The sequence below is a fragment of the Lacerta agilis genome, chromosome 1, assembly GCF_009819535.1.
Source record: "Lacerta agilis isolate rLacAgi1 chromosome 1, rLacAgi1.pri, whole genome shotgun sequence".
Taxonomy (NCBI): Eukaryota; Metazoa; Chordata; class Lepidosauria; order Squamata; family Lacertidae; genus Lacerta; species Lacerta agilis.
In genome coordinates this window covers 91,246,417-91,269,766 of record NC_046312.1, presented here as the reverse complement: position 1 = coordinate 91,269,766, position 23,350 = coordinate 91,246,417, and the positions used below count along the sequence as shown (strand labels likewise).

Here is a 23,350-nt window from a genome sequence, read left to right as displayed (position 1 = left end):
CTACATATGGGAGGCACAAACGCCACTCCTATATAGCAGGTAATAGTGGGGCACTTGCAGCAAGGAAAAGTAGTCTATTGAGCTAAGTGATCTGCTCCCATGCATGCAACTACACAAAGGAGGATGAGTCATGTTGTGCATTTTCAAAATCCAGTGTTTGCCTTTAGGAAATAAAAAAAAAAAAATAGATGCAAGAACAAATATGCTGGGGATTTTCTGTAGCAGACTGCAAGTTTCAGGTGACGGTGCATATTACATAGTATTGAACTACTGAAATCCTTACAAGAGGGGCAAGCAAACTTCAGGCTTGAGAAAAATGAAATCTCACTAGCACTCCAAAGTCTACCACATCCAAAAAGTGGCTGGACATGGTATACCATACACTTGTAGCACAATCTTATGAATATTTATTTGGCAGTCAACCCAATGAGTGAGTTGCAGCTTTTGCTTGCTCAGGAATTTGTTTCTAGTGTCTGCATACACATACACGTCATCTCTCACATACAACTGCCTGCTTTAAAACTTTCTTTGTTTTCAGCAGCCTATTTTTGGGGGAAGACTTAGTTGTTGCTAAGGGGAGATCCTTTTATTGGTTGTTGTTAACTGGGATTACGAACTTTGTTGAATCTGTCAAATAACTCAAGAGACCTACCAGCAGTGGTTTTTTTCTGGGGGTACTCACCCTTAACGTATTTTTTTTTGGGGGGGGGACACATTTATAAAGATGTCCACTATTCAAAAATGTCCACTACTGTTTGCCTGCTTTCTGTGGGAATGTTTTTTTAAATACCATCTCTCTCCAAACAAAAGTGTAGGTCATTTCCTCATAACTTCCAAACAATCCTATGCAGTGATCCACACCAGTTTTGAAACCTCAGTAATATCTTTAATGTGGTCTGTTAAGAGACCATATGATACATGCTATTGACCAGTTTTTCAAGAATCTACGAAAAGATGGAAACTAGAAAACCTCAAAAGATGGCATTATTTAAAATGAATCTTACTATTTTTAATGTGTCAACAAAAGTAATGTTTAAGGATCATAACCTATTAAAAGGTCATTTATAATATTTACCCCCCTTTGATCCTAAGAATTTGGGTCATATATTCCAATGTAGTTGCAAGTAGTCTTCACTCCATATCCAAAGCATGTATGCAGTGGCATACAGAAGGATCTGAATGTTACATTGACAATTAGTGGTACAGCTGATAGAAACATGGTGTCTATTGTGGATTTTAAACCAACTGATTTAATAGCACTTACGGTAATTCAGTAAACCATCAAAGACATTCTAGAAATACAAAGTTACTTGGAATTTTCTGAAGTTTTAAATTTATAAAAGCAGCACCCCTGGCACTTAGATAAAAGCTGATCCTGAACTGCATGAAGCACTTGCTATTATATTCTTGTACAGAAAAAACCCAAATATTTGCAGATGGTTTGAAGTTGGCATTTTAATATAAGAACTTGTATTGTGAATGCAGCAGATCTCTTTTAAATCAAATTATAGCTTCCCATGCTGAGATTGCAATGAGGCAAGATTTTTCACTGCATTGAACTGCCATATACATAAATTACTTAAAGCTAACTCATAGAACCTAGTACCTATCATTTGTTGAACTTTAAGGCCTCATAGATTCTGAGCTGATGGTTCCAACTGGGTCTTCTGCACTGGATTCCAAAGCAGTGAACAAGTCAACAAATACAGTGGGAGAGCTTGCTCCCTATTGAAAATGACGAAGATTTCAGGGTTGTGAATATCGTCAACAACACTGTCATAGAGTTTCATGCTACTTGCACTAATTAATGGTGGTGCAACATAGCTTCGATTGCCCCTTGTATAAGAGCCTGTTACAACTTCAGCCTCAAACACGCAGATCAAGTGGTCCATTTCACATTTTTCCTTGGTATCTGTTACAAGGTTCCTGGGGTTCTTGTTAAAGTAGATGCCAGCTCCATATTTCTGGTCTGGAAAACAATGCAAAACACAGACTGTTTAAACAGAGACATGTTTTCATTATGGTAGCAGTATGCAAGACCAGTTGCTTCTGAATATGACTTGGTCTGCTCCCACTCACACCCTGACTGGAACTGAACAAGCCTTAAGGACATGCTGGGAAACTGCTGGTATTATAATTATTTTAACAATTGCAAACATAGTGGCAATCGGGAGCAGCACATCCAATTTTGCTGCTTGAGACAAGATGGGAAGTGCTGCTCCACCGCTACTGGTGGAGCAGTGGCGCTGATTTCAGATGAGATTTTGTGCACACTACAAGATCTTGTGTGAAATCTGCACTGATGCCAGCAGTGGAGGCAGTGGGGCAAGCGGAGCACCCACCTGGGCACCACCTCAGGGACTTCTGCCGCCTGAGGCAGCAGATTCACACTGCCCAACTAGCTATGCCAGCCCTGGTGGCAGCAATGGACACTGCAGTCTAACTCTTTCTCTAGATCAGGGGTCAGCAAACTTTTTCAACAGTGGGCCAGTCCACTGTCCCTCAGACCTTGTGGGGGGCCAGACTATATATTTTTGGGGGGAATGAACGCATTCCTATGCCCAACAAATAACCCAGAGATGCATTTTTAATAAAAGGACACATTCTACTCATGTAAAAACATGCTGATTCCGGTTTATAAGGCGAATGGGCCGGATCCGGCCCCCAGGCCTTAGTTTGCCTACCCATGCTCTAGATCAGTTTAGGGTTTACAGAGGAAAAGCTAAATCTTACTGTGAGGCCAATAGTGATAATTGTAAGAACCAGATAGGTACCACTTGATTTTATATTTTATTTAGCTAGCTATCTAAGCTTTGAATGAATGTACTTGAACACCTGTGATTAATGTATCAACATGGCAGTCAAATTGTTTGAAGATAATCTGATTTTCTGTTTTTTTGCTTTTCCTGGGTATATGCATGCTTTACCTTGTAAGGAGGAAGGGTATGTTTTCTGAAATCCCGTTTTGCACACCAGACTACAGTACTGAGCTGGGACACGATGGTATAGCCTATGGCATACTGGCATTCCAGCATTTTTTCCTTCAATTTTTATTTTAATCCTTTGGAAGGTAGATTCTAAAAGAGGATTGCATATTTTCTCTATCTGCAATGAAAATGAAAGTAAGTTGTGCCCAGCTCAATAGCAGCAACACTAAAAAATACATACTGTTCCAATGCTAAGTACATTTTTTATTTTGATTAGTACATTTTTTGTATGTTTTTAAAATAGAAATTCCAGGATGAAAAAAGACCAAACGGTTCCAATTTATTCTGTACATGAAATAACGTGGTCTGAATTTGATTTAGGAATATAGGAGGGTAAAATCCAAATCCAAAATGATTATTAAAAACTGATAGGTTTTTACCAATATATGGATATTGGTAAAAACCTATCAGTTTTTAATAATCATTTTGACTTGGATTTTACCCTCCTATATTCCTGTTGGTTTTGGATATTTGTAAAACATCACAATATTCTTTCAGAATTACTTTGCCACTGGTCATCTCTTTACCTTCAGAACCCGGAGGCCAGCCTTTTCAAGCTGTTTTTCTTTGTCCTTGAATTCTTGAAGATATGACTCTATCGGAGTGACTTGGTAACAGTATTTACTCGCCATTTCTGTGTGGCCTTCTTGATGAGGAGAGTTTCTCAAAGGTCCTAGATGCAGGTAATAAAATACTGAATAGTAGTGCAACTTTCAGAATGGAAAATTAACTGTAAGCTTACTGGAGACTGGTAATGCCTGGTTTTCTATTTGCTTATTAAAATGGAAAAACAGAGTAAGCACAATGAGTTCCTTGTTTAATAAAGGCCCCTTCCTCACAAGAATGGTAATATTTCCTTTGACAGCGACAACTGAAATCCTTTGCGGCTGCAATCCTATAACCTCTTACTGTGATTTCTCAGGGTTCTAAATCACATGCGGGAGCTTACTTGAGTCTAAAAGGCTTTCCAATGCAAAGCCAAATTCTTCACCAAATTTAATAATAATAATTAAATATTTTGGCTGACTGACATCCAATGCCCTTTCAAAACGTGTTGTGGAAAGTATACAAATTTAATAAATAATAATTAATAAAAATGTTCAGCTTTCAATGGGCCAGGTGGGTACAGGAATAGTGACAGTGATGTATAGGAAGGGTTTGGTTACCCACTTGCACGATGGAAATGGCCTGGTGGGGAGAGCAACTGATACTGCCTATATGATTTCAAACTGTTCTTTGTACAAATTCTTCACCATATACTTTCTTAGCAGGTGTTCACATATTTTTCATAACAGCATTGTGCTTATGTACATACAGCCCCACGTACCGTCTGTCTTCACTTCTTGCTTGGCTGTAGTCTGCAGCATGAATTCGATAGCGAATGTTGCATCAATCACGGCTCGGGGGGAACCTTCGATCTCGAGGGCTGCACCCTCCCCGGTCAAACTCTCCACTATGGTTATGCCAAAGTGCTGCTGGAGATGAGACAGCTCAATTGGCTGACCACTGCCAAGGTTGAGAAGGTTATAATTTTGTATAACGATCCGGTGAGTTTCCTCAACTTGTATGATGTTTCGGAGCCACAGTCCTGCTTCCTCCAGCGTTTCCTGGCTGCATCCAATAAGTTCCACAAATGGTCCGTTTTTTTCACAACCTCCAGTGGCTTGTATGTCAGTCTGTACCTCTGAAAAATATTATTGGTAGGTGTTGCAATGGTTAGTGAATGACTCGTGAAGAAGGGGCAATTAAGAGGTGAGATGATAGCCAAATATTTGAAGGCCTCACACAGATAGATGATGGGAGGGAATTTATTTTTCTGTTGCTTGACAGGGCTAATTGGTTGAAATTACAAGAAAACCAAAAGTGGACTTTGAAACCCTGTTCCACTACTAAAATCTAAATTGAACCCTTGCTATAATTATTTCTTACCAACTCTACTAATTCTCCCTGCCTCTTCTTCAGCTTCTCTCATTTTTCAAGTCCCTCATTAAAACCTACATAAAACTTAGTTTTCTAATATTCCTGACATGTTCTATTTGTGGTCAAACATTAAAACATTTTAAATATATACAGAGAATCTCAACCAGTTTTAACCATCCCATTTATTTATTTATTTATTTATTACCCATGCCATCCATATTGCTGCAGTCCATCTTTTCTTCCAGTTTGTTTTTGACTGACATAAGCTTGGTGAAGAAAGCCTTTAAAAAGAGAGAAAACACACACAATTGCTGTTTTTGGGGGCTCAGTTCTAAGCATTATTGTGCCAGTTTAGGATGGAGTGTACAAAGCACTATGAATCTTCAGCAACTAATAACAATGGTCATTTTCCACTGCAGAAAGCTAAACCCATCACCATTTACTTCATATCCACGTCCAAGATTAGACCTGGAGCAGTATAATCCCAAGCAATGAGTATAATGGGCAGTAGTGACAGTTCCCAAATTAAACTGAGCATTGTGCCTATCTCAAGTGATAACCCAGGCTTCTCCAATCTAGCACTATCTAGTATGTCGTTGGATAATAGCTCTCATCATCTTTGACCATTGCCATACTGGCTGGAGCTGACCACAGTTGTGTTGTTTTCCAAAATATTTGGAGGGCACCAATAAGTGGAAACCAGGGATAAAACTATAGAAAAAATGTTTTTGAGAGATGCATTTATTAGATGACCAATCTTTAACTACTTGCCATGAACATTCAGAACCTCACCTCATAAACATCACTGTCATCTGGAGGAACCACAATGAATACATCTGGCTTCTTCCCAGGATATTCCTCTGCAAAGTGTATTATTTCCTCCACCATAATCTCTACCACTTCATCCTTTGGCATGTGTAAATCTTCAATCCCAAGGAGAGGAAAACAAACTGATGAGGACTGCTGCTCTTGAGCCTTGAGAAGACTTTTAGAAACTGCAGCTTTTAGTGCCTGTTGGAGGAGGAAAGTAGTTATAATGGTGATTCCCCCCCCCCACACACACACATTCAGTGAAATGGAAAGCTAATAGAAAGAAAAGTCATCACCTCCTGTGCGTTGCATTCACTGTAAGGTGGCCATACCACATGGAGCACAAACTCGCAGTCAATATTGCACCCTTTTGTGAATATGAGTTTAAGGTTATCTGCTGGAAGTCTCTGTAACTCAGAGAGAAATTGCTCCTGCATAGCTGGACCTGCTTTTTCGAGGATTGCTCTTGAGATGGTTCCTTGAGAGAGATCATCTTGTGCAGTCACAGAGCTAATAATAATGGCAGCCTGGAAGAGAATGATGTAAGAATCAGAAACGATTTCATTTTGAATCTATGCATGATTTTTACATGCATGGTTCTCTGGGGAATGTGGTAGCTCCCCGAATGTGAAATGCTCTCCCCAGAGAGGCTCGCCTGGTGCCATTACTACAAGTTTTTAGGTGCCAGGCAAAAACATTCCTCTTTACCCAGGCCTATGGCTATTAAATAATCTATGGCATGTGAAAGTGTGGGGGAGGGGACTGTTATTATGATTACTATTTTATTATTAGGCTGTCAGTATGTTTTTTATTCTGTTTTTATCATTGATGTATTCTAAACCACAGAGCCTAGGGCTTGCCGATCAGAAGGTCAGCGGTTCAAATCCCCACAACAGGGTGAGCTCCTGTTGCTCGATCCCTGCTCCTGCCAACCTAGCAGTTCAAAAAAGCACATCAACGTGCAAGTAGATAAATAGGTACTGCTCCGGCAGGAAGGTAAACAGTGTTTCCGTGCGCTGCTCTGGTTCGCCAGAAGCAACTTAGTCATGCTGGCCACATGACCCAGAAGCTGTACGCTGGCTCCCTAGACCAATAGTGAGATGAGCGTCGCAACCCCAGAGTTGTCCGCGACTGGACCTAACGGTCAGGGGTCCCTTTACCTTTACCTAATGTGTTTTCACACAGTACTGCTCATCTGGTACTTGTGAGCGTTGAAAAACCCAATTAATGGGGAAAAGTAATGAATATTCACCCTCTCCATATCACCTGTAAGAACGCAGTAACCTACTTGCTGTGCTTCTATCTTCCCCTTCTTTATCTGGAGAGAGAGATCATTGACTGTGATGGAGTCTGCTGCTTCCGCCAGAGGCACGACATCGTTGGTGCCTAGCAGCTCTTCGCACGCCCTTTTCATGACTTCAGCTGTGGTCTCATCAATGTTCACGAGGTGGATTTCTTGCAAGTAACCAAATAATGGAGCTAACTGAATAAAATTCTTTATAGTCCGTACGATTACTTGAGCACATAAATCCTGCGGGAAGTTGAAGATTCCAGAGCTCAGGGCAGGAATGGCCACAGACTTGATATTGTTTTCTGGAGCATTGACATATTTCAGAATATTGATGATGGCTGCTTCAAGTTTGAGGCAACATTCCTCCCTCTGCTCCTCTGACCATCTTGGGCCCACTGCATGGATGACTTGCTTACAATGGAGTCTTCCTCCACTAGTGACGGCAATTTGGCCAGGGCTGAGCGGTCCGTTCTTTTCAATGAAATGCTTGCACTGCTCTTCAATTTCTGGCCCTCCAGCTTTCAGGAGGGCAAATGCAAGGCCTCCAAAGTGATGCAGGTATTCGTTGGCTGCATTCACCAAAGCATCGGCCTCGTGCCTTGTAAGATCATCTACCCAGACAGAAACTTCAATTCCTTCCTTCAGGCTTTTCCTATACACTTCAGTGGGATTCCTTATGCTCTTTAGGACAGTTATGCAGCCAAACTTTTTTTCGAGCAGACTACACAGGTAGTTCTCTCTCCTCTTAAGAATTGCATAAACATTGTTACTGATTGGAATTGATAACATTTCCTCATCTGTTGGCATTCTCATCTCTAGGGGGAGCAAAACAAAGTACATATTTTGTGGTTTTATGGGTGCGGTGGGGGGGGTTTACATAAAACCTTTCTACCTGCACATGTTTTAGATTTCTCTGTTCACCCCCACACCAAAATGGCTCAGGAAGATAAAATTACTTGCCAATATATTATAACTGCAAAATGCCCTCTCAACCCAACTGACCAATAGAAATGTTGGATCTCTTTCAATAATGCTACAGTGAGGGGGGGAGGAGTATTTGATCCCCTGCTAAATTTGCCCGTTTGCCCTCTGACGAATAAATGACCAGTCCATAATTTTAATGGTAGGTTTATTGTAGCTGTGAGCGACAGAATAACAACAGGAAAACCACCAGAAATCCAGAAGACAAAAGTCAGAGATTGATGTGCATTATAATGAGTGAAATAAGTATTTGATCCCCTATCAACCAGCCAGATGTCAGGCTACCTGGTATCTTCACTGTATGTAACGAGCTGAGTTTAGAAGCACCTGCTGTAAGGGAGAGGCCTTACCTGTAATCCCAGCTCGTTACAGTACCTGTACAAAAGACACCTGTCGACAGAAGCAATCAATCCAGCGAAATACTTCCCCCCTCACTGTATCTAACAGCCCCTATAGAAAAGTTGTTGAGAGACTATAACGCCTAGAGCAATTATTTTCCAGCATCACATCACAAAATGTGGACTTGTTGCTATGCTGGTTTTACAGTAATTGAGGAAGCTGCAGAGAAGGATATATTGGCTATAATCCACACACACACACACCCTCGCCCAATATGCAGAATATGCATGCACAGCTCCACGTGAATAGAAGGACAGATGAAGAAGGTGGATCAAAAGTACAAGAAACCCTGCAGTATAGGAATCTGGAGAGAAACTTGATCCCTGTCTCCCGTAGACTTTCCTCTGCAACTTCTGAAAAGCAGAAACCTATTTATAATCATTGCCCCAGAGATAGTTGACATGGAGCCCCCAACCTCTGAAGGATTCCCATACTTGATCTGCAATGAAAGTTATCAAGTGAACTATCTACCTGCATTGTCATTTTGTGGAGTCTCAGAACTGGAAGTCTGTAAAAACAAAAAACAAAAAATGAAATCAAAATTACTTTGGCAAATGTCCCAGAAGTTAATGTTTGTGGAATGTGATCCTCATTCATAAAGCCTTAACTTCTCCCTCTGTGAAAATAATTCAGTAAAAACAGTATTATATTGCTAATGCTATTAATTACTGTATGTTCTTACATTTATATCCTGCAGTTCTTTCATCATGGAAGCCAAGGCAGCATACATGTATGGTACCCCATGCAGGCACTGACTAAACCCAGAGCTGCTTTGCTTCAACATTTGTTTATTTTTAATATGCTGCTTACATGCCAGAATGGCTTCTAAGCAGTTTACAAGTATAAAACCAATTATAAAACCCATACGTAATTAAAATACACTACTGTATAAATCAGTTCTATTAAAGCATTCCGGGAATCAATTTTTAATGATTATTGATCCAAATTTATTAAAGAGAAAGCACAGAAAAGGGGAAAAAAACAAAGCTGTCAGTTCACATTCACAATACAATAAATTAATAAACTGTATTAAAAGCATCCATAATTAAAATGTACAAGAAAGCAGCCCATTAAACAGTATAAAAATTAGAAGAGCAATTTAAACTATATGAATAAGTTCAAATTCAAGGGAAGGCTTGGCTAAACAGGTGTGTCATCTTCAAGAGCCAGCAGAATGCCAATGCTGATGGGGTCCATATGTGGTTTGCCTTCAGACCATACCCCAGGGACCATACTAGTCACTATTGAATACTATAGGATTTATTCAGAAATAAATCCTATAGCATTCAATAGGTCTTACTCCCAGGTTAAGTGAGATTGGGATTGCAGTGACTGTATGCACTATATGCCAGTAAAGATCAATCCTCCAGCTTCTCATTTTATCCCAAAATGGAATTAGGTGCTGAAGGGATTACTGGACATTTGGGGTTTTGTTCATCATGTGTCATGTTTATATTCTGAACCTGAGGCAGGCCTCAGAGCAACTTGTTTCTTTCAATCAAAAAAATAAAATAAAATGTCCTGCTCCCCTTCCCCCCAGCCTGGTCATTTCCACTCAACGCACTTCAACGACTCAGAGCCAGATGGGCAGGGTACAAATAATAAATTATTATTATCATTATAAAACCTCTGTTTCAGTCTTTTTTTCTTTTGTGTTGACTTACCAACAATTTCATCATGTTCCCCATCTTGAATTCCCTCTTTTTTTGTCCCCTCTTAGATGTTGCTGCTTTGCTCCTCCATTTTCCATTGGCCTGGGGTAAGCAGCAAGGAGCTGCTTTTGCCACACTGGCCTGCCTTGGAATCCTCTGGCCTGGTTGCCATGGAGACCCCTGCTGGAACTTCAACCCCATTGTCAAGTTGCTTCCCAGATCACAATCTTCTTGTCCTTTAAAGCAGGGGTGGGGATCCTGCGGCCCACAGCTCTCCTCACTCCAAGGCTCCAAGCCATCCACGATGTTGGCTGAGGCTGATGGGAACTGGAGTCTAAGAATATCTAGGATTTCCACAACTCTGATTTAAAAAAAGAAAAAAATGCTTACAGTCAAACCCCGGTTGTCGAACGTAATCCATTCCAGAATCCCATTCGGCTTCCGAAACGTTCGACAACCAAAGCATAGCTTCCAATTAGCTGCAAGAGCTTCCTGCACTCAAGCGGAAGCTGCGTCGGACATTCGGCTTCCAAAAAACATTCGAAAACCAGAGCATTTACTTCCGGGGTTTCGCCATTCAGGAGCCAAAACGTTCCAAAATTGAGCCGTTTGGGAACCGAGGTTTGACTGTTTGAGGATCCAGGGGTTAGAAGGGTCTCTGCACACAGCCTACTTCCCCCTACCCCAAACTCTTAACAGTATTCAATAGTCCTGTCCTCTGGGCCCAAAGCTTCCAACTGATACATATTTGTCATTTCCAAGAAACTAGCTCTCAGTATGTTACTTCATGTCACAAGGGAATTACAGCTTAGTAAACATGTTTAGGACTGGGTTGCCTGGCTAAAAATTAATCCACACTAATTTGGAAGGTGTTGAATAGAAATAAAAGGGAACCACCCCACTACAGAAATATGGTTGGCCTAAGATTCCTATCCCAAACCGCAAGGATCAGGGCAAATAAAAATACCTTACAGTTTTAACACCCTTTCATGGCTACCACCAGTTAGAATGCAAAAAGGATGGACTGCCAGATAGAATGTGCTGCTGATAATGCCAAAGTTGCGGGTTCGATCCATACACAGCTGCATATTCCTACATTGCAAGGGGATTGGACTAGATGATCCCTGGAATTAGTTATTAGATTCTATTATTTTGCATTCCCACCCACCCCCCTTTTACCACCACTATACGATTCTAGATTTAAGTGGAGGGAGTTACAGTGCACACCCTCCAAGTGTCCCAATTTCCCAGGGATGTCCTTGATTTAGAGAAGCTGTCCCGGTTTCTGATTTGATCCTGGAATGTCACACTTTTCCTTAGGATGTCCCTATTTTAATTGGAGAAATGTTGGAGTTATCTGACCCCTGAGCTGTCTGAAGGCAATCCTGTATAGGGAAGTTTTTATAAATGTTTAACGTTTTATTATGTTTTTATACAAATTGGAAGCTGCCCAGAGTGGCTGGGGCAACCCAGTCAGATGTGTGTGTGTGGGGGGGGGGGTATAAATAGTAAAATTATAATGATGGAATGGAACGTCCCTATTTTCATCAGAGAAACGTTGGGGGGTATGCTAGTTCATGCAGAGTTCAGTGGCGCTTATCCCTAAATAAAGGAGTATAGGATTGCACCTTCATTCGCTTCAGCAATTCCGAGAGGAGGAAGTAGAGGTACTAAGGAGCAATTCAATGAACGAAGTCAAGATCGTGATCCAGGCATGTCCAACAGGTAGATTGTGATGTACCGGTAGATCACTGGACGTCTGTGGTAGATCACTGGCTGGCTCCCCCCAAAGAAGCTGAACAACTGTGGGCTCCCCTAAAAAAAGCTCAACATTTTACCTACAACCTGAAAAAACTCAACAACTTTGCCCCGACCCCCCCCCCCCCAAATGGGCCTTCCTCCTTCCTAAAAAAAAAAGCTCAGCAACTTTGACCTGTGCACCCCAAAAATGGGGGTAGTGATCCAGTTTTTAACTCTGTGACTGATCGCAGTCTCTTGGGAATTGGCCACCCCTGGACGAAACGTCTCGCCTTGAGAACGAGCCCTGAGCTCGGGCATCTCACCTCACCCATTTCCTCCGCTCTCGTACAAGTGTACAAGCATTCTCAGCTGCAACCGGGCGTGCGGGGCCGGCCGGACCCGCCTCACCGGTTGAGCTTCTGCCCATCGTTCGGCTTCGCTAGGCAAGCGGCGAGGAAGCCTTCCCGGAAAAGCGGCCAACCTGCCTCCTCCGTAACCCCTTCTTGGCTCCCAGGGATGGGCCGGCAGGAGGCGCTGCGGCGACGCAGTCTAGAGCCGAGCGCCGGATTCCGCCGCGCCCTAAAGGAGGAGGAGGAGGAGCCAGACTCGCCTCCGAGGGAGTTGGCGAAGAACCGAAAGTGAAAGACCGAGCCTCGCCTCCCCTGCTTCGGTCAGCCATGGCCGGCGCTCCTGCTCCGCTCTTTGTGCAGGTCTTTCTCCTTCCTGAAGAGAAGGGCTTGGAGAGGCTCGAGTTCAAGCTGCAAGTCCACTTCCAATCCCGGAAACGCTCCGGGGGCGGCGAATGCGAAGTGCGAGTTCTGGATCGTGAGCGGGACGTCTATTCGGTGCAATTCCTGTCGGAGGAAGGTAACTGGAGGCTTACCAGGCCCCGACGGGGCGGTGGTGTACTTGGCTCCATGCCGTTGAGCATGGCCTTTCCCTGTAGTAAAGTTGGGGTAAATCTCTACAGGGAAGGAGTTTCCCCTTTCGCCTAGCCTCCCTGCATGACATCTCTGCAAGCTACCCTGTCTGTCCAGCTTGCTCATGAAGAAGAAGGGGCACTTTTTCATGCCTTTAAAGCCCCCTTTACTGCATTCTGCCTGCTTGTGACTGAGCTACCAAGCCGGCAGAAAGCAGGATGCTCCCTTTCGCTCTCCCAGACAGAGGCTGTTGCTTCAAAGTTGAGGGTGGTTGGTGGTGGGGAATTGTCTTGCCTCTTTTGCTCCATTCTGCATGTTTGTGAGCTACATTGGACTGCCTTCCCTCCCTCCCTTCTCTCTGTCTCCCCATTTTTTCCTCCTTACCCATAAACTCTTCCCGATTCTCCCTTTGTCTTTTCACACATTTGGTTCCCCAACCCTATACATCATTATGTGCTGCTGTTCCATTTTTCTTCCCTTGCACCCACCCCCACTAGCAAAAAATAAAAGGGGAGGATTGTTTTATGTTTATTTTGGGGGTGTTTATGTTGGCTCCCCCTAAACAGCTTTCCTGTTCCCTTCTTATTAAAAAAAAATGAACCTTAAAAAAATTAAAACAGGCTATCTCTGCTTTCATGCCTCCCTCCCCTTCCCTTTGATAAAAGGGAGAGATTGGTGGGATGGGGCTTGGGGGGGGGTGTACCTTCTGTGTCACAATAGGTGTAAATGGAGCAGGGAAACCTTATGTTCTTTTAAGTTGTGGCTGCTCTTGTTGAGGTACCCCCATTGCAGGGGGTTGGCCTAGATGCCCCTCAGAGGTCCTTTCATGCCTGTGCAGGAGATGCCCACAGGTGGGCAGGGCAGCAGCAGGAGGAAGGGGTTTCTGCTAACGCTTACTCCTGAGTAAGCCTGTAGGGGATCACAGTGCAAGGAGAGAGAGGGAGGGAGGGAGTGGAAGCATGGCTAGTGCTCCAAGAAAGCAGGCTGGGACCCAGAGGAAGGCCGCGCAACAGAGACCACAGAAGAGAAGATATTACTTCTTAACTTTTCCAGCTTTCTTTTTTCTTTTTGCCCTTAGTATGAATACCCCTTTTTGCCAAGCTTCATCTGTTATTTCCTTCCATGCCGCCACCCCCCCCCCCCAAAAAAAATTCATTCTGATCCACCCAACAGCTGCATGACAGGCAGAACTTTTGCAGATAAAGCTTTCCCTTTCTCTTGAGTTTCTATACTGGGGTTAAGCTTCACCTGTTAGATCCCTGGAAAAGAAGTTAGATCCCTGGCTTAACTGTTAAAGGCCATGGAGCCCTGCCAAAAAGCAGGGAGGGAGAAATTGGCAAGCACATTTAGAGAAGTGATTAGGCCTGGGACCTCATGGAAATACCTTGAAGTGAAAGAAAAAGAAGCCAACATTTTAAAACAATGGACTCGGAGCATATGCAGAGTGCCTTCCCCTCATCACTGGACTGTTGCAACTAGCTGCCAAACACTTAGGAAAAGGGGTTGAGAAAGGTTTTTGAAATGGGAGGCTGCAATCTCTAGTTGCCTTCTCTTGTTTTGGAAATGAAGCAACATCACTCGCTTCCATGTAGCTTCCGTGTTCAAAAAGGGACCACCAGTCCCAGCAAATCCTGTCAGGCAGGTTGAGATTTGTCTATTGCCTGGGAAGTTGTCTCAGCACAGAAAATGAGAGATTCTGAAGAGTAAGAGGGAGTTTGGCTTTGACTGAGTTACACTGGCTTATGTGGGATCAAATATCACCCGGTGTAACTGTGGCTTCAGAATTAAAGTTTCTTAGGCTTGTGATATGAATATCACCAAAACAGATATACCATACATAACTTTTACATTTATTATGTAAGCCGTTTTGAGACATCTTGGTGCAAAAATGTGACGTAGTATCATTATAAGCAAAATAGCAATAACATATGTTTCTTATTTGAATCAATTTAGTGAAGAAACAGGTGAAGATATCTGGACCTCATTTCATAGAAGTTTTTGGAAGATCTGTAAAGATAAATATCCTTCCAGATTCTGAGGTGTCAATGATGGATGTGACGGAAACATCACTGGCAAATTATTTGAAGAGCTCAGCAGCAAGCTCGTTTTCTGCTTCAAGCACTCTGTCACTTCCAAATGATTTTGGAGAGCAAAAGCTGAAAGAAAAATCTGCAGGTGGTCTGGAAAGCATGACCAGAAAGGTAAGAATCCACCAAGGCCTAGAACTTCAGAACGTCTAAGCTGAGCCCCTCTTCCTCCAGTACTGGTTAACTGCATCTTCACTGTTTTCTTCAATTGGCTATTTTTACCCATTTATTTGATGATAATTGAATCATTAATATCAGGCAGTTGAACATTGAATAAAAGAAGGAGAAACTGGGAAAGGTATAAACACCCCGCAAGCAAATTAGAATAAATGCTAATTGTCATATAACCTTCCCACAAGTAAATCAGAATGAATTTGTCTCGTCTTTATTGAGCAATCTAACTTCCATGTAAGTCTTGTACAAGCAAATTGGGATGTTCAATACATAGGGGATTTGGAGAAGCCCTGTGTGCATGTGTTTTAATAAAACTGAATTTCTCTCTCTCTTTTCTTGTTTTCAGATCTTTCTTAGCGTATCTGCCACTTTGAATACTGAATTGCTCACAAAAGAGCAGAGAAGTCAGGTGACAACTGTCTGTCCCACCTTAAAAATAGATGTGCACTCAAGGCAGACTGGCATAGAAAAGGTATCAGGAGATTATGATGACATTGAGAAGTTACACCGTCATTTTGAGAAGCTCCTTGGAGGCCCCCACCACCGCAACAATGAATTTTCACACCCTAAAGGGCCAAAAACCTTGAGAGAGATGCCCATGGATGATTGGAAGGAAGGAAGGAAGAATGATGTAGATGTGTGTGATATCAAGGTTCCTTCAGCTATCTTTGAATACTTCAGTCAGGCCTGCAAGGAACAAGTTGATGAACTGGAGCAGAAGTTCAGCGTAAAGCTGACTAGTGAAGAATGTGGAAATGGGTTGGCTTCTCTACGCTTCTTTTCTGTTGGGGACCCTAGCCTCCTAGAGAAAGCTCAGCATAATTTTGTCACAGCGTTTCAGAAGGTGACCGCAGATCTGAAACAGGAGAGAATGTCTTTTGCTGACAGCCACCAGATGGCTAAAGCACAGCAGATTTTAAACCTCCGTTTCAAGAGTGTCCTTGCTAAAACAAAGGGAAATACGTTGATTCTCCGTGGCCCTGCAAAGGAGATTTCAGCTGCTAAAGGTGCAATAGAAGAATTAGAGGCAGGAGAGTTTGTTAAAAAACCTGAAGCTTCTGAAGCTTACTCTTTTAAAACTGACCCTGGATTTGATCTCAAGACATTTACATTCTTGCAACCAGAATTGGGTAAAGAAATTGACTATATAAACCGAAAGTACAATACTGAAGCACTGGCAGAGTATGATAACAACAAACAGAAAGTATATGTTTTCTTTAAGCATAGGAAGTATCCAAACTCAGATTCATGTTTACAAGCCTATGAGAGCTTTGTTCATTTTTATCAGGCGATTTCAGCCCAGCCCAAGGAAAAAGTCATCACCTTGAATCTTGATCAGAGAAGAAAACTAGACAACTTCTTTTCAGCAATGCAAAAAGAAAATCCCAGAGTATCAATGCGTATATCAAAGAATAATAATCTAATTCTACGTGGTATTCCAGAGCATGTGCTTTCTGTTGAAAAGCACGTCATGAGGTTTCTGGAAACTGATGTTGATCCACCTGTAGGAAGTATAGGTCCTAGTGCCAGCTCTGGAGAAAATAAAGGTGCGTATGCATATTTGGAGCAAAATGGGGCCCCCAGAATGCACTCCCCTCCTCCCAGGGAGCAAAAGGAGTCAAAGGAAATGGAAGTCAAACAAGAGGATATGTGCAGCATTTGCAGGGACGCAATCCACCAAAAGAAAGTGCTGCCCAAATGCAAGCATGAGTTTTGTACTGAGTGCATTGAACAGGCCTTGAAATACAAGCCTGTTTGCCCTGTGTGTAATGTGGCCTATGGGAAGGTGGAAGGAAACCAACCACCAGGGACAATGGACATCCAGAAATATCGAACGTCACTTCCTGGTTATGATGGATATGGCACCATCGTAATTTCATATAACATACATGGTGGCATTCAAACGGTAAGTCACAGGGAACACTTTGGGGGCTGAAGAGGGACTGGAATGGCATGAGGGAGTTCAAGCAGCCCCTCCTTATATCTGCTCATAATACCCTTTTAAGACTTTGTATCGCTGCATGCACAGGCAAAACTAGTGACATGCTGTTGGAATGGAGTTTGGGAGCTGCAGAAGGCGAGAGCAGCAGAGCCATAAACAAGATGGAGCTTACCGTATTTTTTGCTCCATAAGACGCACTTTTTTCCTCCTAAAAAGTAAGGGGAAATGTCTGTGCGTCTTATGGAGCGAATGCATGGTCCCTGGAGCCAAATTGCCCAGGGGGGAAAGGCAGATCCTGCTTTTTCTGTTTTAGAAAGAGCTAAAGGCTAACAAGAGGGAAAGAGAGTACTGAAAGGAACCCGTTCAACAGCTGATTGCAGGAGATCCGGGGGGGGGGGGGAGAGAGATAAGGGAGCTAGCTCCCTTCCTGCCCCGCCCAGGCCCCTTATACAGTAGTTCCTTTGGGAGGGCTGAGGATCCTGGGAAATTGAGTTTTTCAGCCATTTAGGGCTTTCTGTTACTTTTCCTCTTGCTTTCTATTACTTGCTGGTGCTTACTGGTTTGCTTTCCTCTTGCTTCCTATTACCTACTGGTGCTTACTGGTTTGTACTGGTTTGCTTTCCTCTTGCTTCCTATTACCTGCTGGTGCTTACTGGTCTGTACTGGTTTGTACTGGTGCTTACTGGTTTGTAAGCAATGCTTTTCCCCCTTTACAAAAGCTGCACAAATCTGAACTGATCCTCAAAAAGCAGGGCTTTTCCCTTTGCAAAAAAGCTGCAAAACTTTGAGCTGGTTCTCAAAAAACAACAACATGGGTTTTAGAGGAGGAAAACCAGAAAAATATTTTTCCCTGGTTTCCTCCTCTAAAAACGAGGTGCGCCCTATGGTCTGGAGCGTCCTATGGAGCGGAAAAATACGGTGAATTACCCCAAATGCAGAATCTGCCATTATTCCACATACATCCTTTCTTGCCTCAGGAACATTTGTTGTTCCACAGAACTTGAATGGTTTGTCTCACTCAACCATAGGGCTATGCCTTAGCCAGTCTATGGCCCTCCCGGTGGTTTGGACTGCAACTCCCAACCAGTCAGCCCTGCCATGTTGTCTGAGGCTACCAGCTTGGTAAAGGCTTAGCTAAATAAAAATCGTCTTCCTTCTATGGTATGGGTTGGGAACCTTTTTCTGCTGAATGGCCACATTCCTTTCTGGACAACCTGCTGTTTCCCATTTGTCCATCCTTGCCACTTAAATGAAATTAGGCCAACAGCCACAGATTGCCCATCTTGGGGGTAGAGGCATATGGAATTATGAATGGTGTAAACAGATTTTCTGTCACAAACATGGGAAAGTCACACCCAATGACATTGATTGTGGCAGCAGTTTTGGGACACAGGCAAGTAATTCTTTGGTATGTGAGGCATTCTGATAGAGCACATACCATCAGCGACTAATCAAAGGCATCTCCTAAAAGGATACATGACACAATCTGGTCTCCCTTTTTCTCTTTTATTGAAGAACTGGATATTTGAATGCCACCATCATCACAGAGGTGTCTGTGGAGTGGATATATGTATTGAAAACATATTGTAACTTTGGTTGTAGTAATTCTTTAGCCCAACACAATTAAATATTCAGAGTCACTACCCCAAGGTGTGATAAGAGGTCTCTTAGATATGGGAGCTAAAAATGGTATTCTCACGATTCCTCTGAAACACAGGAGTTGGAAGATAGCCTCCTTCTGTTTGTTCATGCCATCCTTCGGAGCCTTGCCAGAACCATTTGGCTAACCACTGTTGGAAGCAAGATGCTGGGTTAGATAAACACTTGGGATCTAGCAGAAGTGCTTACCCTGCCATTTGCGGAATATATGGCAAGTAAAGTGTAACACTTCACCTATTTTAATACCTTTGCTTTGCAGGAAAGCCACCCAAACCCAGGAAGACCATTCACCGGAACAAGTCGGACAGCATATTTACCTGATAATCCAGAAGGAAGAGAAATTTTGAAGTTGCTTCAACAGGCCTTTGATCAGAAGTTGATTTTCACAGTTGGCCAGTCACGTACAACCGGTGTAACGAATGTTGTTACCTGGAATGACATTCACCACAAAACTAGCTGTTCTGGAGGGGCAAGCAGGTGTGTTATATTTGTTTAAGTGCCAATAATGCACTTCTGAATGTAATCTTGTTCTAGCTTGGATTTTGATGGAGATTCACTCAAGTATAGGAACCATTTTGGAAACAGTGTTTTAAACAGTGATCAGACTTTTTTTATTCACATTTCACAGCTATTCGTTTTGCCATGATCCAAACAGCAGTCAGATTTTGTCTGTTAGTCGCATGCTGAGGAGGCATGCCACGTTCTCAAACTGCAATAGTATATATAATGTACATAGTGCTTCTTTTGAGTATTTTGATTAATCACAATAATCCAGTCCTGTGTCTAGCCCAGTGCCCAGTCTACTTCAATTTCCTACTGCTTGGCTAGGAGTCGACTTGTCCTATAGACCTCCTGCACTATAGGCAATCAAGAGAGTGGAAAGCTGCTGCAGCAGCAAGCTGCCATCCACCCCAGCTTAACACATGCCATACGAGGCACATGTTGTGTACATGTTCTTTAAGTATTCATGAAGCCAAGGCGCAAATGTTACATTCAAATCCTCACCTTAAAATAACTGCAGATTCTTGCAGTTCTTTTTCTTGGGCCGCCGTGGTGTCAGCACACACTTTCTCCAATATTTGAGTACACGGTATTTTGATAGATATATTAGACAACCGCCTCTCTTCATTGGGTAATTGCTTGGTTTACAAACAAAACTCTTTCTCTCCTAGTTTTGGCTACCCCGATCCAGATTACCTGAAACGTGTTCGAGAAGAACTGAAGGCGAAAGGAATTAAATGAACGCTCTTTCAGTCGACTGTCCAGAATCTGTACCAGTCCAAAGATGTGCCAATTGGATTTAGCTTATGGGTGCTTTTTTCAGAAACATTTTCTGCTTATCCAATACAAAATTCTGAATTGCAGAACTTGTTGAATAACATGTTAAAAATCTGTTGCAGTGCTGTTAAGTAAAGCTGGGGAATGGGATGGGGAAACTGTGGCCCACAAGATGTACAGCTTCCATCAACCATGATAGTTAGCCACGCTGGAGGGAGTTCAACATCTCAAGGGCTACAAGTTCCACACTGCTGCTGTAGACCGAATCACATTTCATGGAGTCCAGCCCCATTGATTGCAGCGGGCCTTGATTTTCAGAGTTCTGCTGAAGTCACTTGGTCTCAGTTTTTAGTAGAAGCGTGCATGATTAAGCTGTTAACATTTTTTCCTCTCTGTGTGCTTATTACTACTACCACTTGCAGCATAACTGGGTGGAAAGAAGTTTAGTTTTTCTCACCTTTGTAGAACTGGGCTGTTTTGCCTTCTTTCTTTGCATTGTGAAGATTCTTAAGTAAAAGCTAACCAATAAAAATGGTTCGGGGCCATAGGGTAGTATTCAACTAAATTTTCTTAATGGGACTAAATTGGTTGTTAGCTGATTTCAGTGAGTCTACTCTGAGTAAAACTTAGATAAATGCTATCTGCAGACTGAAGTATATTGTGCAACCTAAGTTTACTACTTTTAAGGTTGAAGTTTGTGTCCTATTTTGTCTTCGGAGCATCATTGTCCCACAAGAAAACAAAATCTGGAACCCAAGTGACTATTAAAACTATGCCCTTGATTGGTTTCCCCCTCTTGAAAATCAAATGGCTGAGCAATATTTTCTTTCTTTCTTTCCATTTAACACTAGCCTGCAGGCATAGTGATACATTTTGTGTGCGTTTTCTGCTTCAGTCTATGGCACATAGCACAAAATGTAGTAATGTGACATGAGGCAACAGATTCTATTAGCTTGCTGCTGCCACTAAACTGGCAAGGTTAAAGTATATTCATCAGCAAATTGTGAAATGTGACTTAAAAATAAGTAAAATTCTATATGCTAGTTAAATAGTGTCTGTGGTGTGTTTTTTGTTCATTTAAGATCTTTTTCCTTGACCAGTTTTGGGGAGGAGGTGACATTTTCCTGCCTGCTAACAGGGCTTTGCTTTGTTTTTAAGAGAGGGTGGAGTATCTAATTTTAAAAGTGAAAATGCTGAAGAGTAATAGCATACAATTCTTATTTATATGGGTAAGCCGCATTTTACCGTATATACCTGAGTATAAGTCGACCCGAATATAAACCGAGGCACCTAATTTTCCTACAAAAACCTGGGAAAGCTTATTGACTTGAGTTTAAGCCGGTTCACCTTTGCCGCTGTGGAGGAGGAGGAGGAACGAGCAGCCCAAAAGCAACCCTTTGGGCTGCTTCTTCCTTTGCCAAGTTTGCATTTATGCGAGCAGTTCAGGAATGGAACAAGCTGCCTGGGGAGAGTAAAGAACCGCCATTCTTGTACACTTCTTAAGGAATGGTTGACTGGGGAGAGCGGGTGGCGGCACGAGTGGAGAGAAAGGGCTTCTTTCTCGCCACCCCCACCACCCGCCTCACTCGAGTATAAGCCGAGGGCAGCTTTTTCAGCACAAAAAATGTGCTGAAAAACTAGGCTTATACTCAAGTATATATGGTAATATGTTAATTTGCAAACAAGACCATAAAGGGAGGGCTAAGTGGCACTCTTCAGTCTTCAGTCGTTTGATGATGGTTTCCCTCCTGCAATGGGAGGCAGCCATTTTGTGACTGGGCCCCTGGTACACCCAAAATTCAACCTTTGGGCCAGCAGGCACAAATGGGGAACCCTTACCCATGTGATATTCTTCCAGGGGCCACAGGTTTGCAAGGTAAATAAACATGCTAAAGACAAGAAAATGTACATTAACTTCAAACATTTCAGTAGTGATTGAAAGAACTACTTAAGCAAGAAAAGAGGAATACTAGTTGAGTAAAAGTACCTTGATCTAATATACCAGAAAAATAGAATCACACAACAGTAACAGCAAGATAGAAAATGGTCATAACTCCTATTGCTTATTTGGGGGACATGCTACCAATTATGAATTAGAATCAACAATTTGTGTATTAAATTGATTATGTTGTGAATCTTGATTCTTAAGAGGAATGGTGCAATGTTTTATGAAATGATATTTTTTAAAAATTGGAATGAAAGATTTTATGCCATTCTGGAAGTTTTTGTTTTGAACTAGGGCTGCATTCAGACTTTCACATGCCTGTAACATTTCATTTTAGGTCTGCATTGTAGTGCATTTTCAGGCTGTTCCATACGGAACAGTAGTAGTAGTAGTAGCTCTTGTGGTGGTGGGGGAAATCGACAAACTTACAACAGTGAATAATACAAGAGCAAATATCAGCATTTTTATTATAAGATTATGGACTCCACTTCTCTTGATATGGTTTGCAGTCAGGACAAAAAATGAGTGCTGTGCTGCAGACTGGCAGTGGACTGTGGAGGAGCAGTACTGTGTTAGGTCACTATGATGATGCACACTGTTGTGGTTTGTAGTGTTTCCAGCTTCAAAGAGAAGCAGCAATAAGACAAACATCCACTCTGAAATGGTTTGTGATTGAAACAAACAACATTCCTATGACAAGTTCAAATATTTGACAAATTGAGCATTTTTATACCCTTTATTAAATTTACATGAGAGTCAAGATAATAACTAATTTTAAGGAGAGTCGCAGTAGTAGAAATCACATGATAATACAGGCATTTGAAATATGACAAAACTAAAATTAGTTAACGACACAATGGTATAACCTGGCAGCAGAAGAAAGCTAATGAGTCTGCCCCTGTGGCTTGATGGAGGTAGAAACTGTCTCTCATGCCTTGTTACGCTGCCATTTCTATGGGATCTACGGGATACACACTTAGTATTTATTACCCCTGTTATGCAAAAATCTCCAAATGAATCCGAACTTCATTGTCTAAAATCCGTGGTAGAGGACAAGGATCCTGAGATCACGTTAAGGGTAGCCAAATTCTGTGATTGCCATAAAACTTGGGGAACAAGCTGTGCTATCATAATGATTAAGGCCTTAAAAGATAATTTTAGGTTACATGTTAGTGACTTAAGTTTTAATTTATATATATTTTAACTGTTGCTATATCTGTACTGTCCCTGTTATACCTAGTTGTAAATTCAAATGCATCCCTATCGTGTTTTATGACTTCCTTGATATTGTATGTGGACTGGAACTGGTCTGTGACCAAAATAATAAATTAAACTTCAACTCACAGGAGGCTAAACTGTTTTCTAAAGCCTCAGATGTAAGAAGAATCCATTGCCCTTTAAAAACGTCTCATTCTCTTAAGATTAGGCCTTTGTTTGATGTGCAGATAATTTTCACACTGTGAAGCGCTTCACCTGATTTCTCAGTATCAAATTGCTGCCAAAGACACAGAAGTAACCCCAGGCTGGGTATTTTTTCTGGTCAGTTGGTAACTACTCAACAGTCT

The 23,350-nt window shown here is 42.2% G+C and overlaps 2 protein-coding genes across 2 annotated transcripts; one reads left to right on the top strand and one right to left on the bottom strand.

Moving 5' to 3' along the window:
- Positions 1–1,436: 1,436 nt before the first annotated feature.
- PARP9 (poly(ADP-ribose) polymerase family member 9) lies at positions 1,437–12,459 on the bottom strand. Its single transcript, XM_033148151.1, has 11 exons — positions 12,391–12,459; positions 12,189–12,329; positions 8,860–8,896; positions 7,006–7,823; positions 6,014–6,244; positions 5,700–5,918; positions 5,113–5,188; positions 4,315–4,671; positions 3,515–3,660; positions 2,928–3,105; positions 1,437–1,969 (listed from the first exon to the last, which is right to left on the bottom strand). The coding sequence occupies exons 1-11, from the start codon at positions 12,457–12,459 to the stop codon at positions 1,632–1,634; spliced, it is 2,610 nt and encodes an 869-aa protein (XP_033004042.1). The 3' UTR covers positions 1,437–1,631.
- DTX3L (deltex E3 ubiquitin ligase 3L) lies at positions 12,310–20,502 on the top strand. The gene is made up of 5 exons (XM_033163361.1): positions 12,310–12,647; positions 14,654–14,901; positions 15,308–16,867; positions 18,822–19,039; positions 19,735–20,502. Exons 1-5 carry the CDS (start codon positions 12,458–12,460, stop codon positions 19,802–19,804), a joined length of 2,286 nt encoding a protein of 761 aa, XP_033019252.1. The 5' UTR covers positions 12,310–12,457; the 3' UTR covers positions 19,805–20,502.
- The last annotated feature ends 2,848 nt before the right edge of the window (positions 20,503–23,350 follow it).